This window comes from Selaginella moellendorffii, unplaced genomic scaffold, assembly GCF_000143415.4.
Source record: "Selaginella moellendorffii unplaced genomic scaffold, v1.0 SELMOscaffold_0, whole genome shotgun sequence".
Taxonomy (NCBI): domain Eukaryota; kingdom Viridiplantae; phylum Streptophyta; class Lycopodiopsida; order Selaginellales; family Selaginellaceae; genus Selaginella; species Selaginella moellendorffii.
The window spans coordinates 3549246-3569875 of NW_003314261.1; the positions used below are offsets into that span (position 1 = coordinate 3549246).

At 51.9% G+C, this 20630-nt stretch overlaps 10 protein-coding genes and 1 long non-coding RNA gene across 14 annotated transcripts; 3 read left to right on the forward strand and 8 right to left on the reverse strand.

Moving 5' to 3' along the window:
- Positions 1 to 30: 30 nt before the first annotated feature.
- Positions 31 to 1280, reverse strand: LOC112345796 (dynein heavy chain 12, axonemal-like). Its single transcript, XM_024673270.1, has 4 exons — positions 1081 to 1280; positions 782 to 1030; positions 271 to 733; positions 31 to 213 (listed from the first exon to the last, which is right to left on the reverse strand). The coding sequence occupies exons 1-4, from the start codon at positions 1272 to 1274 to the stop codon at positions 31 to 33; spliced, it is 1089 nt and encodes a 362-aa protein (XP_024529038.1). The 5' UTR covers positions 1275 to 1280.
- A 12-nt stretch (positions 1281 to 1292) lies between these two features.
- LOC112344483 lies at positions 1293 to 2387 on the reverse strand. Its single transcript, XM_024669365.1, has 4 exons — positions 1784 to 2387; positions 1562 to 1722; positions 1417 to 1510; positions 1293 to 1360 (listed from the first exon to the last, which is right to left on the reverse strand). Exons 1-4 carry the CDS (start codon positions 2273 to 2275, stop codon positions 1307 to 1309), a joined length of 801 nt encoding a protein of 266 aa, XP_024525133.1. The 5' UTR covers positions 2276 to 2387; the 3' UTR covers positions 1293 to 1306.
- A 157-nt stretch (positions 2388 to 2544) lies between these two features.
- LOC9655866 (condensin-2 complex subunit H2) lies at positions 2545 to 4925 on the forward strand. The gene is made up of 10 exons (XM_002960318.2): positions 2545 to 2713; positions 2773 to 2964; positions 3015 to 3154; positions 3208 to 3604; positions 3652 to 3821; positions 3871 to 4059; positions 4112 to 4213; positions 4262 to 4426; positions 4475 to 4815; positions 4878 to 4925. Exons 1-10 carry the CDS (start codon positions 2545 to 2547, stop codon positions 4879 to 4881), a joined length of 1869 nt encoding a protein of 622 aa, XP_002960364.1. The 3' UTR covers positions 4882 to 4925.
- A 304-nt stretch (positions 4926 to 5229) lies between these two features.
- Positions 5230 to 5604, forward strand: LOC112344491. The gene is made up of 2 exons (XR_002991720.1): positions 5230 to 5336; positions 5410 to 5604. It is a non-coding gene; the product is annotated as an uncharacterized LOC112344491 (long non-coding RNA).
- Positions 5605 to 5606: 2 nt separating this feature from the next.
- LOC112345854 (pentatricopeptide repeat-containing protein At4g02750-like) lies at positions 5607 to 6885 on the reverse strand. Its single transcript, XM_024673423.1, has 2 exons — positions 5729 to 6885; positions 5607 to 5643 (listed from the first exon to the last, which is right to left on the reverse strand). The coding sequence occupies exons 1-2, from the start codon at positions 6883 to 6885 to the stop codon at positions 5607 to 5609; spliced, it is 1194 nt and encodes a 397-aa protein (XP_024529191.1).
- Positions 6886 to 7006: 121 nt separating this feature from the next.
- LOC9632009 (WD repeat-containing protein 92) lies at positions 7007 to 9050 on the reverse strand. The gene is made up of 15 exons (XM_002960961.2): positions 8932 to 9050; positions 8812 to 8863; positions 8656 to 8697; positions 8549 to 8599; positions 8401 to 8491; positions 8257 to 8346; positions 8166 to 8206; positions 8047 to 8107; positions 7952 to 7990; positions 7810 to 7886; positions 7679 to 7756; positions 7568 to 7624; positions 7356 to 7508; positions 7228 to 7295; positions 7007 to 7166 (listed from the first exon to the last, which is right to left on the reverse strand). Exons 1-15 carry the CDS (start codon positions 9021 to 9023, stop codon positions 7079 to 7081), a joined length of 1080 nt encoding a protein of 359 aa, XP_002961007.1. The 5' UTR covers positions 9024 to 9050; the 3' UTR covers positions 7007 to 7078.
- A 1-nt stretch (position 9051) lies between these two features.
- LOC9655867 (mRNA turnover protein 4 homolog) lies at positions 9052 to 10182 on the reverse strand. Its single transcript, XM_002960962.2, has 7 exons — positions 10072 to 10182; positions 9855 to 10020; positions 9644 to 9793; positions 9529 to 9589; positions 9369 to 9459; positions 9250 to 9326; positions 9052 to 9190 (listed from the first exon to the last, which is right to left on the reverse strand). The coding sequence occupies exons 1-7, from the start codon at positions 10097 to 10099 to the stop codon at positions 9080 to 9082; spliced, it is 684 nt and encodes a 227-aa protein (XP_002961008.1). The 5' UTR covers positions 10100 to 10182; the 3' UTR covers positions 9052 to 9079.
- A 27-nt stretch (positions 10183 to 10209) lies between these two features.
- On the forward strand, positions 10210 to 11826 carry LOC9632010 (THO complex subunit 4A). The gene is made up of 6 exons (XM_002960319.2): positions 10210 to 10300; positions 10576 to 10793; positions 10854 to 11036; positions 11103 to 11171; positions 11232 to 11368; positions 11416 to 11826. Exons 2-6 carry the CDS (start codon positions 10614 to 10616, stop codon positions 11657 to 11659), a joined length of 813 nt encoding a protein of 270 aa, XP_002960365.2. The 5' UTR covers positions 10210 to 10300; positions 10576 to 10613; the 3' UTR covers positions 11660 to 11826.
- LOC112344806 (pentatricopeptide repeat-containing protein At2g35030, mitochondrial-like) lies at positions 11777 to 14216 on the reverse strand. 3 transcript variants are annotated; one of them, XM_024670187.1, is made up of 2 exons: positions 12128 to 14216; positions 11838 to 11952 (listed from the first exon to the last, which is right to left on the reverse strand). In XM_024670187.1, exons 1-2 carry the CDS (start codon positions 14119 to 14121, stop codon positions 11889 to 11891), a joined length of 2058 nt encoding a protein of 685 aa, XP_024525955.1. In that variant the 5' UTR covers positions 14122 to 14216; the 3' UTR covers positions 11838 to 11888. The 3 variants fall into 3 exon arrangements, with proteins under 3 accessions (XP_024525941.1, XP_024525955.1, XP_024525947.1); XM_024670179.1 differs by having other exon boundaries at positions 11838 to 11956; positions 12132 to 14214; XM_024670173.1 differs by having other exon boundaries at positions 11777 to 14210.
- On the reverse strand, positions 14151 to 20506 carry LOC112345868. Its single transcript, XM_024673519.1, has 9 exons — positions 19879 to 20506; positions 19107 to 19520; positions 18567 to 18949; positions 17883 to 18510; positions 17390 to 17791; positions 17214 to 17286; positions 16910 to 16996; positions 16645 to 16711; positions 14151 to 16153 (listed from the first exon to the last, which is right to left on the reverse strand). Exons 1-9 carry the CDS (start codon positions 20222 to 20224, stop codon positions 14165 to 14167), a joined length of 4389 nt encoding a protein of 1462 aa, XP_024529287.1. The 5' UTR covers positions 20225 to 20506; the 3' UTR covers positions 14151 to 14164.
- LOC112344808 lies at positions 17284 to 19503 on the reverse strand. Of its 2 annotated transcripts, XM_024670198.1 has the most exons (6): positions 19117 to 19503; positions 19003 to 19061; positions 18567 to 18949; positions 17962 to 18510; positions 17855 to 17912; positions 17284 to 17791 (listed from the first exon to the last, which is right to left on the reverse strand). In XM_024670198.1, exons 3-6 carry the CDS (start codon positions 18600 to 18602, stop codon positions 17337 to 17339), a joined length of 1098 nt encoding a protein of 365 aa, XP_024525966.1. In that variant the 5' UTR covers positions 18603 to 18949; positions 19003 to 19061; positions 19117 to 19503; the 3' UTR covers positions 17284 to 17336. The 2 variants fall into 2 exon arrangements, with proteins under 2 accessions (XP_024525966.1, XP_024525961.1); XM_024670193.1 differs by having other exon boundaries at positions 17284 to 17912.
- Positions 20507 to 20630: the final 124 nt, after the last annotated feature.

A 20630-nucleotide genomic window follows, 5' to 3' on the forward strand; every position in this document is an offset into this window, starting at 1 on the left:
ACCTGTGAGCAAATCGATCAGCTGCAACGCCTAAACTATCATCAAACATACCTCCAAATAAGTCGTGATTGTCTGCTCGTAGTCCTCGAGAGAATGCTTAGCCGCAATATACAACTCCGCAAAAGTCTCAATATTCAAATGCGCAAGGTCGTTGTATTCTTGATAATCTTCCTGCAGCTTGCGTGCTGGTTGAAAGTTGTACTCTAGAATTTCCTGCAGATCACAGGGTGTAAGTATTACGTGAGCAAGAGAATGATAAGAACGAGGAACCTTTATCTTTTTCCGGGATGCGACAAGCCGTATCTCGTCCGGTGGTAGTGTATATATCTCATTGGAAACGAGAAGATTTGTGACAGTAGTTAACCTTGACTGCAAATCTTCTATCCCTTTGATGGACTGAATAGCGTGGTCATAGATGCCGAGTACCGTGCTTTCGACTGTTTCTAGAGAAGGCACAAAAACAAACTCATTATCAGCCACCGTCAGCTGGATGGTGAACAACGGCTGCCTGTGTATCCCCTGATGCTCAGGCACCTTTTCTTCTGACGGCAAATACTGCTCCCACAGTTTACGGTAACCAGACGTAGATAGCAAAATCACCATCTCCAATTGTTCTCTCATTGTCAGCGACAGTCGCATCATGTAGTTCATAAGCCTTTCCATCGATCGTTGTGGATATTGAGCGGTTGGGGACACCAACTCGTCAATAATGCCAACGACTTTCGGCACCCACCTGCACAACAAAATTAGTCTTTTAAACTTGATAGAATGTCGTACGTACTCGTTTCTGAAGTACTCGACAGTTTCCCTGATATACTCTTCTTGGGTTTCACGAAAATTTTCTAGTAACCATGGTCTCTGATCCCTGTAAAGTTGTGGATCGACTAGAGAAACCTCTGAGATGTCCATCTCCTTGTAATACAGCTGCAAACCAAGCAGAAAAGCCTCTTCAGCAACACAGAGTGTTCTAGATATGCTTTCCCGTACGAAGAAAAACGGTGTATCAAATACCAAAGGAACACAACCCTGTCTGCAGCATCCCGACTTAAACAAACATGAGAGAACAAAAACGAGAACTACCTTGGACAAGATGTCTCCTGCTTTAGTTTGGAAAATATTTGAAGAGCGGCAAATCGGGGTCGCTCGTCTTCGTTAAGAAGCTGATAATGGTTGAGAATCGAGCTGTTTACACTGAGACGATAGTCACGTTTCATGTCCTCGAAATAGTCAGCAACAGTGGCGGTAAACTTTCTAGAAAGCTCCACTCCAGACATGTTTAAAACGCGATTCAAAAGCTGATCGTCAATCACTTCAGGATTTCTGAATGGAAGGTCCTCAACATACGCGGAATAGCGCTGAACTAGAATTTATTGATTAGGATTATAGAAGAACGACGAGGAGCACATAAAAGATTACCATTTGAGTTTCAACCCTCGTTCGAAGGTCTTTGGCAGCAAACACTCTGGCGACAAATGCGCGCTCTCTTTCCCTGTCCAATATGAAACTTAGCCTGCATAGACCCCGGTTATCAGTATGATCCATAAGCATGAGCAGCTACTACCTCTTTATGACCTTTCTCTTCTCGTTAAACGTAAACTCAACCAAGTAAGTGTCGTTCTTTCTGTCGTACTCGAGCACGTAACAGGGTACCCATTCACAAAGGCCAGTAGAGGCATAAAACCTTGCTCTTGCCTTGGCTCCTTTCTCACCACGTTCTTGGGCCTGTGCGTTAGAAGTTAACACACAAATCTAAGAAAGCAACCAGTTATAAGAAAAGTTTTACCTCTTGAATGTCCGTGGAAGGATGCTTGAGATCGATCTCGGGATTGTCGAACAAGTCGATCGACAGCGAAATAGCTGGAGGGCCTTTCCCAGCTTCAGGTGGTCGGGGCCGAGAGAACCCCTCAAAGTTCCTCATCTCCTTCTCGGCCAAAACTTTGGCATTCTCGTCCTCCTCAATATCCTTCAAGGTGAAACGCTCGCCGCGCCTACGCTTCAAGTCCTGGAACAGCAAAATCTCCTCCGCCCTGGGAGGATAGCCCCCAATATCCTCCCCCTGGAAACTACACACCTCGGCATCCTGAGCGAAGGTATCAAAATCTCTCTTTTTCGACGGATATGAGCTGATCTCCGCCGGGGCCGGCTCTGGCTCTGGCTTGTACTTGGCTGTGAACGCCGGAGGAAACCAGATCTTCACGCGAGGGACGATATTCGGCTGATAGGGAGGAACCACGCCGAATCCCGCCCCAGACGCAGGCTTTGGCTTCCGCTGCATTCTCCAAGAACAAGTACCTGATCGCGATGACGATCGCAATGCCGGTGGCAAACGATCGGAATCCTCTTCATCCAAGCACCGGATCGCGATGGCTCCGCCCTCGCCCTAGACGATGGCGCGAGAGATGGAATGGGCTCGCCCTAAGGCCAAAAACCCCCAAATCCTAACCCTTGTTGCCCGTAACTGCATTCAGCTGAATTTTGTGAGCCGTCCACGCGGACGGTATCCACCGTCTACCCGCCAAAAATTTGAATGCTAGGGCTCTAGCTATGGCGTCGGGCGAGGGCGAGCCCCGCTACGCGCATCTCCTCCAGCCGTGCAGGGATTTGGGAGAGAACTGGTCTGTGGATGTCGCCCAGGAGCTGGAGGAGTATCTCTCCCAGCTCCATCTCACACCGCCGTTTCAAGATGGGCAGAGCTGCTTGAATTTCGCAGAAGGTATGTGTCGATCTAGTGAGATAGGAAAATCCCTGAGCCAAGTTTTTTTCCAACTCCAGCGGCGCTGCTCATCCAGGGATCGACTCAGGTGTATAGCAAGAAGGTCGAGTACCTGTACGCGCTTGTTCTCCAGGCCTTGAGCTTCATCAGCCAAAAGAAGTGCGCTTTGCCCGAGAATGGGAGTGCCAAGGAGGCCGAGGTTGTCGAGGAAGAGAAAGAGGAAGAGTTTCTTAACTTGGATGATGTGCCTGGTATGTACTTCGCGTTATGCTCTTATGTGGTTCGTGACTACTTCTTACAGAGGAAACAAACATCGATCTCAACGATGGCGAGAGTATCGGCATCACGCCTTCTCTAAACAGGCCTCCTACAAGTCTTCTCGTTGTCGAAGGGGATGCTTTCGAGACGATGAAAAACGGTGGTGAATTGTCAACTTACCAGGTCAGTGGTTTTTTCTACTTCTGGATTCTCATTGTTTTGGTTTTCCTTTCCAGATTGCAACGAGCTTTCTTTATAGAGATTTCCTGCTTCTAGACCCCTGCGATGCCGAGGCCGTTGATAACTACTTATATGTTCCTAGAGCTGAGAGAGCGACTCCTCGTCCTCCAAGCTCATCACGATCGAGAAGCCACAGAGCATCAAGTCCGGGTCGTAGAGCCAGCTCTGGCAAAAAAACTCGGCCATCTTATGCGGGAGATGATTTTTGTGAAGGTCCAGAAGACGACTTTGAGCCGTGTTCTGCGAGAAACATTAACTTCGATGCACCCCTTGAAGGTGCTAACAACATCCCACACGCGGACGAGCAACAACAGCAAGATGATGAGGACGATCCCTGGGCACGGCTCAATCCTCACGAACCGGGAACGCTTCTAGTAAAGCCGTATAAGAGAGGTAAAAGCTATCTTCATTGATCCTTTGTTAACTGAGATTTTCCGCAGGTCTTCTGTCTAGGAAAAAGCCTACTAAAGCCCCCGTGGTTGATGTGGAGTTTCCAATGGCTACGAGAAACGGGACTACATTTTGCGAGTTCTTGGAGGCGCTACAGGATAAGGAAGCTGCTGACCGACTTAAAAGGACGACAAAGACCAACTCTCGAACCGCCGAGAAGGTAATGCCGCTTTTGGCATTTATATTTTACTTTTAGTTCCCGTTGCCAGGCGAAGCCGGACTTTCAAACAGCTGCAGAACCTCCGGAATCTGATGATGAACCTGACAACGTTGACAACTTCGAACCATGGGATAACACTGTTCCAGAAGCTGGCGGAGAAACAGAACCTTTGAATGCTCCAGAGCCGTCTGAGCAGCAGGGGGAAACATCTTTTGAAAAGCTGTGTCATGCGACAAGGGTAGAAAGTTTTCACCTCCTCGACATCTACTCACCTGGCTGCTCATATATAGGATTCTGTGATGCAAACATTGGTAGAAGCTGAGCTCCGAGCTGAACTAGCTTCTCGCGTTTCGAACTGGAAGGTGAAGGTAGAAGCGTCATTGGCTGAGCAGGTATGTCCACGCTTCACACTTCAAACGTTTTGCTGATATTTCTCGTAGGATGCACGTCCTGCATTTGATATACATGTTTATGGGGAGCGTATCATTGAGAGGTGCTTACACGAAGCACCGGAGCAATCTGATGGGGTCAGCTCCTTTACTCAGATAGTGAAGGGGCAAGACAGCCACGACGTAGCAAGATCTTTCGCTGCTTTACTGCAACTGGTATTTGGTGATCTACAAACCTGCTGTTTTGTTAACTTCCAAATGCAGGTAAACAATGGAAATGTGCTAATTGAACGGGATGCACCAAGCTGTACAACGGGGTGCTTCACGGCGGAGACTCCCTTCAAAGTGAAACTTCTGAGCTCTCAGAAAGTACACGAGGATATGTTACACTACCAAGCGCCATCTCACGCTGCCAGAACAAAGGAGGCCCACACGCCGCCAAGAGTTAAGAGGCAGGCAACGCGTTTGGATGTTTTGAGCCCTCCTGTCCAGTCCCAGCCCGGTGAGGCATTTACAGGTGTTGAAAACGCGACTCCGAAGCTTACACCCGTCAGCAAAAGAAGGTGCAAGCGCCGGCCACTCCAGGCGATCAAGAATGCGAACAGGTAACGCTCTGCAAAATTTCATCCTCCTTTCGTTCTAAGACTGTGGCCTCTCTCCGACGCAGATAGTGTGTTTGATACTGCTAGATACGGAACAGCATCTTTAAGGTCAAGACGCAAGCTCTTTTCAGCAGCAAAAAGAACTCGACGACGACCATCTCTCTGTAGCATGCACGCACTAAACAGCGACGTCCATGCCATGGATCCAGGCAAGTAAGGCATGCTGTTGACGAGCTCATCAGCTTCTTGCAGATATCCAACGCGTCCCATGAGATCTAGCATGCAATTAAAGTGGTCCATCGTCGGGAGAAGGCCGTGGTCCTCGCTCATGGACCTGAAGTACTTCCTGCCTTGAGCTAGTAACCCGGCATGGCTACAGGCCGCGAGAATGGTGATAAAGGCAACATCGTCCGGCTTAACACCGTCAGCTTCCATTGCAAGAACAAGCTCCAGGGCAGCGTGGTGTGATCCGTTTTGAGCATAAGCCGAGATGATCGCCGTCCAGGAAACCGTCGTGGGCCGAGGTATGCTGTCGAAAACTCTTCTAGCTCTCTCGACGGCTCCAAGCTTACCATACATATCTACGATGGCATTCAGGACACAGGTTTCTCTATAAGCGATCTGGCTCAAAACGCTGCGGACGAGCTCCCAGTTAACTCCGGCGGTCACAAGGCTCACACACGCAGCGATGACACTCACGAACGTAACGCTGTCGGGTGACACACCCCTGTTCTTCATCTCGCCAAACGCTTGAATGGCTTCCATGCCATGCCCAAGCTGGGCATACGCACCGATCATGGCATTCCAAGGCACGGCATGCTGGCACGGCAGCTGACACAGCATCTCACGGGCGTAAGCCAGATGCCCAGCTTGGGCATATGCTGCTAGAAGCACTGTCCATGACACTACATTCCACTCCGGCATTAGGTCGAAAAGCCACTTCGCGTTTTCTATATGCCCGGCATGGGCATTTGCAAAGACCATAGAGTTCCAAGTAGAAGCGTCACGCTGTGGCATCCGCATGAACAAGTTGCTACATTCACTTAACTGCCCATTTGTGGCATATGCGTTGATCATAGCATTCCACGAAACCAAATCCCAGTTAGGCATCTTTTCAAACAAGAGCCTCGCATCTCCTAGACGGCCGTGGCGAGCATATTCCAGTATCATGATTGTCCAAGAGGCCATGTCCCACTCGGGCATGGTGTCAAAGATTCTCTTTACACTACCAAAATCTCCTAACGCGGCATAAGCTTGCGCCATGGCATTCCACGTCACAATGTCCTTGTACGGCATTCTCTCGAAAATATCCTCAAAGTGGCCCAGGCACGCAATCACCGCATTGCAGGAGACCGTACTCCACTCGGGCATCTTGTGGAACATCAAAAAGGCATCTTCCGTGCATCCGTACTTGGCCGTGGCCGTGACCATAGCCGTCCAGGAGACGAGGCTCCTCTGGGGCATCTTGTTAAACAAGTCCTTTGCGTGGGAAAGTTGGCCATGCTGGGCGTACCCGCTGATCACAGCCGTCCATGTTATCACGTCCGGGAGAGGCATATTCTTGAAAAGATTATATGCCTGGTCTGTATGCCCTTGTTGGGCATACGAGGAGATCATGGCGTTCCAACATACAACGTCGCGTTCCGGCATTCTATCAAACAAGTATCTTGCCTCGGCAACTTTCCTGCTTTGGGCATATGCTGTGATTAGAGTCGTGTAGCAAACCATGTCTTTGTTGGACATTTGATCAAACAAAACCCTTGCTTGATCGGCATGCCCGTTACGGGCATATGCCAGGAGCATGGTGGTGATTGAGATTTCATCCTTCTGGGCCAGTGCCTCGAAAAAATCCTTCGTTTTATCAAGGTCCCCGCCCTTAGCATACGCCGCAAGCATGGCATTACTAGACACGATGTTTTGCTCCGGCATAGAATCAAAGATTCTCTTGGATTCTTCCAAATGCCCGTTGTGGGCATAAGCGGCCAGCAAGAGATTCCAGGAGTAGACATTAGGACTACCGAGTCCATGAAAAACTTGTTTGGCTCCTGCGACATCGCCACACTTCCCATACATCTCTATCACTAAATTGGCCAGAAATCTATTTGCACAATGCAGGCTCTTTGATAGAGATGCGTGAATGCGTCTGCCTTCAGTCAAATTTCTAGTTTTGCCACACAACTTCAGTCTGGAAACATACTCTTGAATGTCGCTGCCAACTTCCATTACTTTCGAATGCAAAGTGGCATACCCGTGAAGTATTTTCTAGTTAACTCTTGCTCAACTTGGTCACAATTCCAACTCGCAAACACTGATCGAAAGAGCCCAAAACAGCTAGACCCTCCTTGTCAGGACTCCTGCAACATTTCCATCAGCACCACTAAACCAGATTTTTCTTTTTTTCACGCAAAGACGAACCAGCCGAATGCACCTATTGGTTGTGTCGAGAGAACTTTGGACGACAAAAGGTGAACTTGACCCAGAACCTGTCACCAAAAGCAAAGAATTGTGAGACAATTCAGATGGAAGATGTGAATTGTCCTTACTCCGTAAGATTTCCCATCGACGTCCTTCATCGATCGTTGATCCGGATACGAATACTTGTAGATGCTGACAGAGCCATCACCACCTAAAACGGCGAAGATATCTCTGTTTTGTGGGAGGTGCTTCACTCCCCAGATCGTTGTCCCGTGAGATACCTGTGATTCAAATCACAACGCTAAAGATAAAAAGTCGAGAAATACCAGCAAAAGCTCACCTTCTCGGTCAGGGACGAGTAGCCATTTTCTGGGTGATGAGTCCTCATGTCATAAACCTGCCAGAAGCTCTCAGCTTTCTTGAAAGTTAAGGTGGAATGGAATATACTTACATGAAAGGTCGCTTCCAGTGTTGTTGCCACAAGCTTGTTCATTTTGACGTCCTTGCGATCAAACTCAACACCACAAACCTGCAGCAGTTTATTAGACTTAGAAGCTCAAGCTCAAGTTCACGTTTACGTACTCCATTCCGAACTGTGGTCTGCCAGCGAACGCTTCCAGTCCTTAGATCAAAAAGCTTTATGTCACCATTATCGTAGCCTTGAAATAAAAGAAACCAGCCACTGCAGCGAACTCAGCACAAGAGGCAAAAGTGGAAATAGTACCGGCTGCAACACAACGTTCTTCGTCATTGTATGAATTTCCTGCCAATGCCAGAATTTGCCATGGTGAAGGAAAAAACGCGACACAGCCATCTTACCAAATGCTACTGTCCAGCAGTCTCTTGCAGCGTCTGCTCGCTCCGGCTCAAACGAAGATACCTAGCACAGCTTATTCGATATAAATTCTAGAAAGAAAACTATGCCACACGGTACTCACTGGCTCGTCCTTCTGCCGAGGATCCCATACACAAACACGTCCTGAGGAAATGGAGTTCATCAATCAGAACATATGCTAAACAGAAGAGTACCATCCCGTGATCCCGTAACAATTTCTGGAGCTCCAAAACCAAGCCCCGAGCCTCCAACGCCATCAATCGCATTGATGATTGTTTCATGAGCTGCGGAAGTGTTAAAAACTATGGTTTGTCGGGAAGAACAAAACAGCTATCTACCTTTGCAATGATAGACGGGATAACCAAGTCGTTCGAGGTCCCAGATTTGCAAGTTTCCCTTAAAATCCCCTGTTGCTAGCTGACGATTCACCTGAAGCAAAAGAAAAAATAATATCCAACTATTTAGCACCAGATACAGGGTGCTTACGAGGTCCGAGGCACCAAACGTCCCACACTTGAAACTAAACTGCTTGTCCACCTGAAAACTCGAATTTTTTACGTGATTTCCAGCCACAGTACGCATCAAGAACAAACCTCTTCGAGCTTGTTGACATCGTTCCCTTGAAGCTCATAGACCTGAGTTTATGGAAGCAAATAAGAAAGAACTTCTCGTTTTAAACCAGGAAAGAAGAAAGAAGCCAAGAAAGAAAAGCTGTAAAGTAGAGATCCCTGCATTAATGCGTTTCTAACCTGGATAGTCCCTGTGGAGCGCGCACTCGATCCCAAGAGAACGAACCGCGCACTGCATCAAAAATTCCCAGTAGCTCGCTGCTAGAGCTAAGTTTTTCCCACGGATTCCACACAGATTACCTGCTGGGGACCCAGAGCGTGTCGTAGATCGTGCAGGTGAGCGTCTTGGAGACGTGCTGGAGGATCTGTGGAGCATTCCGCGCGTCCGCCATGCTCAAAATTTAGGGCAAGCTAGGGCTCTTCACACAAGTTTAAATATTTGTTTTTCTTATTGCAAAGCCTTTTGGCTCTCGGGAGCTTTCAAAACTTTAAATCCATTGGGACTCCAGCGACACAAAAGGCTCATTCTAAAGGGAGCCATTTTCACTCCCAAGAGCCTCTGCAAGGAAAGAAGAAACATTAGAGCGCTAGAAGCGATGGTTTTTTGTGATGACTCACAAGTATCCGCGATGCTTCTGGCGAGATTGCTTCGCCTTCTCGACACACGGTGTAATCGCCGACCAGCTCCACAACGCCTGCAAGCCGGAGTTAGTCTAGCTCTCGCTTGATCTTCATACCTCTGTTTAGACGAACAGGCATTCCTTGCTTTCGCAGAAATGGCTCCATCTCGTGCGTGAATTGCTCCAGTGGGCCTTCGTTGAGTTCCACCTGTGTAGTCACTCACAGTGAGCTACACGAAGAAAACCACGCAAAAGCAAAAGCATTGTCTACACGCACCGTTTCAGTCGCCGTGCTGCCAGTTCGAGCGAAATCCAGCTCCTCGAAGTCTGTGAAAATCCTGCGATATCATTCCCCTTAGAGCGATGAAGCAAATTTTTTCTTCAAAACGAACCTGGCCACCTCTTCGTTTGGCAAATTCGTGAAGAGCATTCCCGTGTTCCCGCAAAGGAACTCGCTGGCTTTATGGATCCCTTCCTTCACCTCGTCGGAAGGGCCCTTTCCAATCGCTATTTGCAGAACCTTGTTCGATCCAAGGAAAAATCTGTGTATAGCCACATTTTGTCACAGATCCAGCAGCGAAGAACAAAGAAAGGAATTTAGACCTGGTGCTGGATTTGAGCTCGTCCCGGAGAGCCTTGAACTTCCCATTGCGCATATTTTCGAAGGAGAAGACATAGAGCTCCCTAAACTCCTCCGAGGCCTTCCTCACGGCGGTAACAATGGATTCCTTGTGCTCCCGGCCCTTCTTCTTCGTCTTGGACAATGTAACTGCGAGAAAATCACGATGAGAGCGAGAAAATCGCGCATTCTATCGCTCACCTAGCTTGTTGCGTTTCGACTTCGGCATTGCGGCTTCCTCTCTCTCCCCCGCTAGAACCCTAAAAACGCCCTGACGGAATATTCCGCTGGAGGCTTGAAAGATCTATAGACGGAACCGACGTTACCTCCATTTTTTAGGTCAGCCCCGGTGATATTTTGGCTTCGCCTTTGGGGTAGGGTTTCAAGAGCAAGGCGCGCCGTCGCGGATCGCCGATTTGAAGCAGTACTGGTATCGTATCGTGATTCTTCTCCTCTCGAGCTCAAAGATCTAGGATTTCTCCGCAAGAAATTTCCTTTTTCTTGTTGCCCTTTGATGCTGATCTTCTGCCGCCTCCACACACACATACCACGCATCAGAAAAAAAGAGTTCTCTGCCTGTTACTGGGTCGTAATCTCCTTCTTTCGCCTGGCTGCGCTGATTTGTGTCATCGTCCTCTTCCTCGCCAAGCTTGGATCCACTCATCTTTGGTACTGAAGCCTCTATTTGGGTCTTCTTTTTCACAGTGGCAACGATCTCGGTCGATCCGTCCAGCTCCTCGGCCATGTCGAACATAGATCAGTCCTTGGATGATATTATCAAGAGCAACAAGGCCGGGGCTAGAGGCGCCGGCAAGAGGCGGCGGGGGGGCGGCGGTGGTGCCGGCGGTTCTCGGGCCTCGGGCCCTATCCGTAACGCCCCTAACCGCCTCGGGCCCCGGACGACACCGTCTTCCATTGGAAAGGCAAGCTCTAGGAACCGGCTCTAGAATGGCGCGGTGGTCTCATCTTCTTCTTTTTCTCAGCGTTCTCGGCGGAGTGCTCCAGAGGGTGCCGGTGTCGGTGCCGGTGCCGGTGCTTGGCAGCATGACATGTTTGAAGATGGGTTCGTGGGTGGTGGTGCCCGGACTAAGCCCGTCGGTATTGAGACTGGCACCAAGCTTTTTATCTCTAACCTCGACCACGGCGTCTCCACTGACGATATCAAGGTTTGTGTTTTTGTCTCGTGATGCTTTTATCTTTTTCTCATGTTGGGTGTTCTCTTCTCTTGGCAGGAGCTCTTCTCCGAGCAGGGAGACTTGAAGCGGTGCGCAGTCCACTTCGACAGAAGTGGAAGATCAAAGGTATTTCCCTCCAGGATTGTTTTAAAAATTTCTGACTGCTTTTTTGTTTTTGAATTGCAGTGTACAGCGGACGTGGTCTTCGCCAGGAAGTACGATGCACTCAAGGCGATGAAGCACTATAACAATGTCCAACTCGATGGAAAGCCCATGAAGATCGAGTGCTTGGGCACTAACATTGCCACCGCCTTTGCTGCCAGGTACGTCCTCACCGATCGATTGTGCAAGTTCTAAAAACTCGGAGCAGTGTCAACGCTGTGAGCAACACGAACGGCGGCGGCGGCGGCGGCGGCGGCTTACGAACTCCCGGACGAGGCCGGATTGGGAAGCGAATCCGGCGGAAGCCTGCCATCGCCGGGGGACCTAAAGGTGGTCTGCTGGGCGGCGCCGCCGGCGGTAAAGGCAAGGGAGGAGGAAAGCCCGTAGTGAAGTCGGCCCAAGAGCTGGATGCTGATCTAGAGAACTATCACGCAGAGGCAATGCAGACATAAGAAAGCGGACAAAACAACGTAAGCCTCTACTCTCTCTGGGTTCTCTCCTCTCTCTCCAAAATCAAAGGATGGTGGTGTATAGGCACAGACGAAACTTCTCAGCTGGCAAGAACTGGATGTAAAATTAATTTTGGCTTGGATTAACTTTGAAAGACAATTTGAGGATCCGTTACAACGTTTCTCAAGAGCATGAAAGCCGAGCCGACTTGGTCCGAGTCCTCTTGCTCGATCACCACGTCCGCGGCTCGGTTACCTCGGTGCTTGTCACCGTGGAGCTTACACGCCGATAGCAGAGTCGTCCATGCAACGTCCCCGGGCAAGAAGGGCATGCTCGTGATGAGCTCCTCGGCCTCGAGGAGCCATCCTGCCCGTCCAAACACGTCGATCATACAGTGGTAGTGGTCCCACGTCACCGCCATCCCGTGGTCGCGGGTGATGGAGTGGACGTAGTCCCGTGCCTGGCGGACCAGTCCCAAGTGGCTACACGCGGAGAGGATGCTGACGAAGACAACCGAGCACGCGCCCACGCCCTCGGCGTTCATGACGTGGAAGAGCTCAAGCGCCTGGGCGCCATGGCCGTTCTGGGCATATGCCGCCACCATGGCGGTCCACGTCACCGCGTTCCTTACCTGCTGGGAGTCGAAGAGCCGCCGCGCGGGGCCGAGCTGGCCGCACTTGCCGTACATGTTGACCAGCGCTCCCGCCACGACGACGTCGACGTGGACGCCCGCGTGGACGGCGTCGGCGTGCGCGAGGCGGCCCAGGCCCAGCGATCCAACGCCCGCGCACGCGTCGAGAACGCTGGCGTATGTACTGATGTCCGGGCGAACGCCGTCGAGGTCCATGAGGCGGAAGAGGCGTATCGCCTGCCACCCACGGCCGTTCTGGGCGTTCGCGGCGATTATAGCGCTCCACGCCACCACGTCGCGGCGCGGCATTCTTTCAAACAGGTCCCGGGCCTCATCCAGCCGTCCGTTCTGGGACAACGCCGCGATCGCGGCCGTCCAGGAAACCATGTTCCTCTCGGGCATTTGCTCGAACGCCGCCTTGGCCTCCTCGGCAAGCCCGTTTTGACCGAACCCGGAGATGATCGCGTTCCAGGTGACGATGTCGCGGCGGGGGATACGATCGAAGAGCTCCGCGGCCTCGAGGACGAATCCATGCTGCGCGTAAGTGGCGATCATCGTGTTCCAAGAAACCACATTCCTCTCCGGGATGGATCGGAAGAGACGCTCCGCCTCGCGGAGCTCCCCGAGCTGCGAGAATCCCACCATCATCGAGTTCCAGGAGAGGACGTCGTGGTGGGGCATCTGATCGAACAGGCCCTTGGCATCCTGGAAGCGAAGATTATCAATGCACGCCTGGATCATCGCGTTCCAGGTGACCGTGTCCCTCGCGGGGGCCTCGAGGAAGAACCGGCGCGCCTCGCTCAAGTGCCCGTGGAGGCCATAGCCCGTGATCATCGAGTTCCAGGCCGAGACCGTCTTCTCCGGCATCTCCGCAAACAATGTTTTCGCGCGCTGGAAGTTCCCGGCCTGCGCATATGCCGCCAGGAGCGACGTCCACGCCACCGTGTTGCGCTGCTTCATTCCTCTAAAGATCTCGCTGGCCTCTTCCAAATGCCCGGCTTGGGCATATGCCGTCACCATAGCCGAGCACGACACAACGTCCCACTCGGGCATCCGGTCGTACGTCCGTCGGGCCTCGACCACCTGGCCGTTTTGGACATGTACGGCAAGGACGGCCGTCCACGTCACCACGTTCCGACGTGGCATCGTCTCAAACAAGTCTTTGCACTCCCTGTGATGCCCGGCTTGGGCATAAATCGAAATAAGTGTATTCCACGTAATTATGTCCCATTGGGGCATCTTGTGAAACAAAGCTCGTGCTTTGTCCAAATCTCCATCTTGTGCAAAGCAGGAGATTAGACAGTTCCATGATACCATGTCATGGCAAGGCATATCTCTAAAGAGTTGCTTAGAGTCTTCCAGAAACCCCTTTTGGGCATTTGCTGAAAGGAGCGTATTCCACGAGATTAGGTCAGGATTGGGCATATCGCGAAAGAGAGCCCTGACTTCGTGTAGGTGCCCGGCTTGGGAATATGCCGTGATCATCTCGTTCCACGATACGGTGTCACGCTGCGGCATTTCATCGAAGAACGATCGCGCGCGGTGGAGGCCGCCACCGCTGCGGGCATGGATCCACGCGGAGAGCATGAGATTCCAGGAGAACTGGTTGGGATCGCGAATGGCGTCGAAGACGCGGCGCGCGTCCTCCACGCCACCGCATTTGCCATACATCTCCACGAGCAGATTGTTCAGGTAGCGATCCAGCGGGTAATCGGCGGCGATGATCCGGGCATGGATCTGCCTCGCACGGTCGAGATTCCTCTCGGATCCACAGCTGCGGATGAGCTGCGCATAGATCGCCGCCTCGGAAATGCCCGATCGAGTTGCGAGCATAGAATTTCATCTCAATCGACTGTGATAGATCATCACTCTGTTTTTAGGGTTCTTGGGAGGAGCGCTTCGAGACTTCCTCGGCAGCGCGACGCCCTCTCCATACATCCGCCTGGAGATTGCTCGCCCCGAGCAGCGACGACCACGCCACAATCCCAGGTTCGAATGGCATGCTCGCGATAAGCTCCTCGGATCTCCCAAGCTGCCCCGACCGGGCGAGGAGATCGATCACACACACGTAGTGCGCCCCCCACGGATCCATCCCAAAATCGCTGCTCAGCGATGCGAAGAGGCTCAATCCCTTGTCCAGCAATCCGCCATGGCTACACGCGTAGAGCGCGGTCACGAACGCGATTGGATCGGCGCCGAATCCCTCCAGCGCCATTCGCCCAAAGATCTCCACCGCCGCCGCGGTGCCGCCAGCCCCGCTCCTGGCTCTGGCGGCGAGAACAGCACTCCAGGAAACCGTGTTCTTCCGCGGCATCTTCTCGAAGATCGCCATGGCCGTCTCCCACCGCCCGCATTTGCCATAGAGATCCACAAGCGCGCTCGCCACGATCACATCCCAGGCAAATCCGGCATCGATCGCCATGGAGTGAATGATCTTGCCCAGCGCGAGCGATGAGAGGGCCGCACAAGCATCGATGGCGCTGGCAAGGCTGGATTGCTCGGGCGGGATGCCCTCCAGATCCATCCGGCAAAACAGCGCCAGCGCCTCTCTGGAATGCCCATTTCGAGCATACGCAGAGATAATCGCGCTCCAAGCGACGCTGTCCCGGTCTGGGATCAAATCAAACGCGTGCTTGGCCTGGATCACATCGCCAAATTCGCCATAGCCGGATATCATCAAGATCCACGACACTGGATCCCAGACGGGCATCGATTCTAGCAGCGATTCCGCGTCCTCCATTCGCCCCGACTGGCAATACGCCGCGATCATAGTGTTCCACGACACGAGATCGCGCTCGGGCATGCGATCGAACAGTCTCCTGGCGCCGATCGCATCGCCACTCCGCGAGTGGATCGTCATGATCGTGTTCCAGCTGATGAGATTCTTCTGGGGCATCTCAGCGAAGATCTCCCGCGCACTCTCTTGCCCTACCGCCACCATCGCCGCGGTGGAAGAAACCACGTCTCTCTCGGGCATGGAGAGGAATATCTCCCGCGCGCTTTCCACGTGGCCTGCCTCCGCGAACGATTGGAGCATCGAGTTCCACGTCACGATGTCCCTGTGGGGAATCTCATCGAACACTTGCTTGGCATTTGCCAGATGCCCATTCCGGGCATATGCCACGAGAAGGGCATTCCAGGATTCCAGGACGAGCGCATTCTGTGAGGATCGATGGAGAGTCTGTGATCGATCGAACAGGCTCTTGACCTCGATGAGATTGCCGATCTGGGCGTAAGCGCTCCCCATCGCGATCCAGGAGACAGCATCGCGATCCGGCATTTGATCGAAGATCGCTCTCGCCCGGGAGAGATCTCCGCTCCTCGCGTACGCCGCGACAAGCGCGGTGGAGGAGATCATGCTGTGCTGCGGCATTCGATCGAATAGCTCCTGCGCTCGATCCAAGCGCCCGTTTAGAGCACAAGCCTGGACAATTGCGTTCCAGGATATCTCGTCGCGCTGCTGATCGGGGATATGGGCGAAGAGATGGCAGGCATCGTCTAATCTACCGTGCTGGGCGTAAGCGGAGATAATCGTGTTCCACGACACGGAGTTTCTTTTGGGCATTCGATCGAAGAGGCTACGGGCGTCTTCCAAATGCCCATTCGCGGCATTTGCAGCTATGACAATGTTCCAGGTAAAAGGATTGGGCCTGTCGATTGCTTGGAACACCAATCTCGCGCCTTGGATGCTTCCGCATTTCCCATACATATCGATGAGAAGATTGCAAAGGTAGCGATTGCGATCGAGGCGGCTGTGAATGATCCTCTGGTGAATTTGCTTGCCAGTGCTGAGATCCTTCGATTGGGCACACAATTTGAGGACATCAGCGAATATCTGGGCATCAGTGGGCATCGCCCAAGAACCCTAGGCTCCAATGGCACCAAAGTCTGTCCAATGGCTGCTAATTCTTCCTTCCAGGAAGAACTTAAACTCTCCCACATTAAAGAAGAGCGAAGAAGATGCGAAGAAAGAAAGGATATAAAGGGAGAGAACTACCAACACGGGGCAGGCGATGGAGCGATGGATCGATCGATATTTCATTGCTTTGAAGATCGATCACTACCTATTTCCACCCACCGGTTTTAAATGCAAATAGAAACGCTTCCCTCCTCTCCTTTGTGTGTGTACTCCTCTTCTGCCAGGCCCAAATGTTCGTATGCCGTCGCGATCGATCGTCAGTTCCTTCCAGCGCGCTGTTAGATTGGATCAAAAGGCACTCCTTTTCTTCTCGCCTTCGATCGATCGGCGCTCTCGAATCTTGGTTGAAAAAGTTGCGGACGTTGAAAAAGTCTAGAACCTATGCATCGCCGCATGAAAACGTCAAGCATTGGAGAGCAATTCGACCAGAAACTCACACTGAATATGTTCTCCAGAAGCTCATAGAAACGAGGATGCTCCTTAAACGGTTGAAACAACTCTTGTCTGTGCAAAAGCGCATACACAACCTGGAAACGAAAGCTTAGGATAAGAAGCTCGCTACAAAGAGAATGCTCACCTTCGGTTTTCTAGGAATTAGGATCGTCCCAGAACAATGCGCGAAAAAATCGGTGTAGATATGTAGCTCTGTTGGCCGCAAGAAAACTTGCATTATTGAAACATCTGTAGTCAATCCATCATTACCCAACCTTCAGAGGAACCTCTTCCACCTGACCGAGCTTCGCAACCGCAACCTTGACGTTGATATTGGCGTCCACGACCTTCTTGTATCTGTATCAAGGAGAAAAGCTCTGAGTGAAAGGGAGTTTGATTACGACTCTTTGCGAGCATGTCGAAAAGGCTCACGAGCCTTTGTTGCTTATGGCATCAATAATTAGTCCTATCTATATAATTCTATAGGGCTTCACTTCCTATTAATAGCAAGTGAAGCCTTCGACCGTGCTGACGTGGCAGTACTTCTTGGGGCGAATCAATTCTAGCGGCAGACTCTCCTACTAGAAAAGGTGTGCTTCCTTTTGGGTCCCGGTTTGACAGCCTCAGCAAATAGCAGATTAGCCTGGCTTTGAAAGAAATCTCAATTGCAGGGAAACTTCTCTAGCAAAAGCAAAACTCAAATCCTGGAAGCGCTGCCGAGGCCGAGGAAAACTTCGATCCTTGGTGTACTCTCTGGGCCTGAACGCTTGCGGACAATTGTGGGCAGATCTTCAGCGGAATAATTTGCGGCATTTTTTAAAGCACCAAAGTGGTGTTCGTGCTGCACATAGGCACGAGCAAGCATGCAAATCCAAATGTTGCCAGTGACACCCAGCAGCTCTTGCATCCCGGCCCAGAGTTGCTGCCTGTCCTCGTCATACTCCACTCCACCAGCCGAGACGACTGCCTCTCTTATGCCATGACGTATCTCATCCGAGCTCGCTCCCAAGTCCCTCTGCGTGCTTGGAGACTGGATCCACGCCGCAAACGCCTCACAGATTCCTCTGGTGGAGTTGCTAATCGCAACAAAAACCCCTTTCCCACTGCGGGACACGCGCTGCCCCCCACGTCTGGTATACAGCAGTGACTTGCCTGTGACGATCCAAGCAAAAAGGATCACGATTGAGCAGAGAGAAAGGCACTGTATAGACTCACACTCTCGTTTCCACCTCTCACGATCAACGCTGGCGCCCAAGCAGTCCTCGAGGATCAGCTGCAGCAGCAAACTCGTAAGCGATGGATGGAATCATTCTCATGCTTACGTAAACTATGTAGAGGATCATGTCGGAAATCCGAGGTCTCCATATGCCCTCGTTGCGGCTGCCATCGTCGAAACGGTGCCTTCGAAGCGTGTTTTCGGAGCTCGCGGTCCGGAAGAGTCCGTCCCAGGCTGCCGGCTTGATCGCCCCGAATTCTTCTAGAGAGCACGCGGTCAGGCATGGATCCCACTGCACGTTGGCGCAAATCTCCACGAAAAGGCTACCGTAGTCATTGCCAAAGACGGTGGCAGCCGCGTCACAAAGCTGGCGGCACTCGTCGCTGCTTCCCCGGCTCATCGTAGCCTGGATGTGCTCCACAATCGACTCCGATGATGTCGCTGCCGAGCACAGGGATTTGAGCTCGGCGTGGTCGCGGCATCCCTTCCTCGTGTGCATCCATGTAGAGATCAGGCGCGCTATCGGCACGCTCACGTCTGCGTACTCCTGGAAGAGCGGCTCCACGCGGTGGAAGTTGTAGTGGCCTTGGATCCACTGCTCGAGCCGGGCACGCATCTGGTTGTCCCATTGGATTTCTCCCGCTGCCATCACCTCCTGCCACACAGAAGCTTGAATGCTCTCTCAAATCAAAACGGTGTCAATCATCATACCTCCAACATCTGGCGCAGAGCGACGGTGATGTCCATGGACTTCCACTCTATCCTGGGCGCGTTCTCGATGCAGGAACGTATCCGTTTGAGCTCGTCCAAGGATGCCGGGGAGAACTTTTCATCCTTCGGCGGTGCTTGTTTGCTCAGGAACAGCAGCAAGAGATTTTCCAGGGGTCCGGCTCCGCCACCGCCACCACGGTCACCTGCTATAGCCTGTGCTTCGAATGCGTCGAGCCATTCCAGCGGCTGCTTGTTGCTCTGCAGCTGGAGCAACAGCCAGGTGAAGACGACGACACAAACCTTGCCGCTCGCATCGAACAGGAGAGCGGCATCAGCAACGCAAGTGGGCGAGAGAGTGCAAGGAAACAATATCGACACGATGGCTGTGGAAAAGGAACCAAGCTCTCAGTTTGAGAGGAATCCAAACAAGAGCTACCTGACACATATTCATCTGTGATGACCAATGGGAAAGACGATGGCGTCCGACTCCTCGAGCTGCAAAAAAGGAAAAACCATAACACTTTGCCACACGATCCAAACAAGCACTCACAAGGTGGAGGTCGGTCAGGGCGTACGTGCAGCGGCCTGTGCAGCACTCGGGGCGGGGATGAGGATTTCTAGATTGCTCTTGATGTGGGCTATGGCGCGTGAAGTAGTCGGCCGCGATGAAGAGGTGCAAGTAGCCATCCGGCACGGTAGCGCCAAGGACGCGTGCGACGGCCACAGTCCAGATCTTCCACTTGAGCTCCGACACAGTGGAAGAGACGGTGGAGTCGGGCAGGACTTCAAAGAACCACGCACCCGGGGGATGATCCAGCTCCAGCCCAAAGTGAGAGAACGTTGCCCCCACAACCATCAGCAGTCTGGAGCCTATGCCGCTGCGGAACCATTCGGCCACGCGATCGCCAACGCATGGCATCCACCACCGGAATCTTTCCTTCCATAGCCCTATGCCTAAAATAGGGTTTTTGCCTTGTAGTGTTTAAAGGTTCCAAGTCGTCTTCCTCGCATCAGCACCCTAACCAGCCGAGAGGAGCAAGTTAGTAGGACTACACGTTTGGTGTAGCAGCTCCGGCATAGCACAAGAGCTTCACTCCGAACGAGACCTCACCGTATAAAAAAAATAGCTCCTGCGCCCGTTTAGAGCACAAGCCTGGACGATTACGTTCCAGGATATCTGGTTGCACTGCTGATTGAGGATCTGGGCGATGTTAGGAACCTGGAGGTTTGGTGTGCTTGGCTGCTTGTGCCTGCGGGGAGTGTAACCAAACCTTAAGTCCAGTCTAGAGATGGCAGGCTTCGTCTAATCTGCCGTGTTGGGCGTAAGCTGAGATAATTGTGTTCCACGACACGGAGTTTCTTTTGGGCATTCGATCGAAGAGGCTACGGGCCTCTTCCAAATGCCCATTCGCGGCATTTGCAGCTATGACAATGTTCCAGGTAAAAGGATTGGGCCTGTCGATTGCTTGGAACACCAATCTCGCGCCTTGGATGCTTCCGCATTTCCCATACATATCGATGAGAAGATTGCAAAGGTAGCGATTGCGATCGAGGCGGCTGTGAATGATCCTCTGGTGAATTTGCTTGCCAGTGCTGAGATCCTTCGATTGGGCACACAATTTGAGGACATCAGCGAATATCTGGGCATCAGTGGGCATCGCCCAAGAACCCTAGGCTCCAATGGCACCAAAGTCTGTCCAATGGCTGCTAATTCTTCCTTCCAGGAAGAACTTAAACTCTCCCACATTAAAGAAGAGCGAAGAAGATGCGAAGAAAGAAAGGATATAAAGGGAGAGAACTACCAACACGGGGCAGGCGATGGAGCGATGGATCGATCGATATTTCATTGCTTTGAAGATCGATCACTACCTATTTCCACCCACCGGTTTTAAATGCAAATAGAAACGCTTCCCTCCTCTCCTTTGTGTGTGTACTCCTCTTCTGCCAAGCCCAAATGTTCGTATGCCGTCGCGATCGATCGTCAGTTCCTTCCAGCGCGCTGTTAGATTGGATCAAAAGGCACTCCTTTTTTTCTCGCCTTCGATCGATCGGCGCTCTGGAATC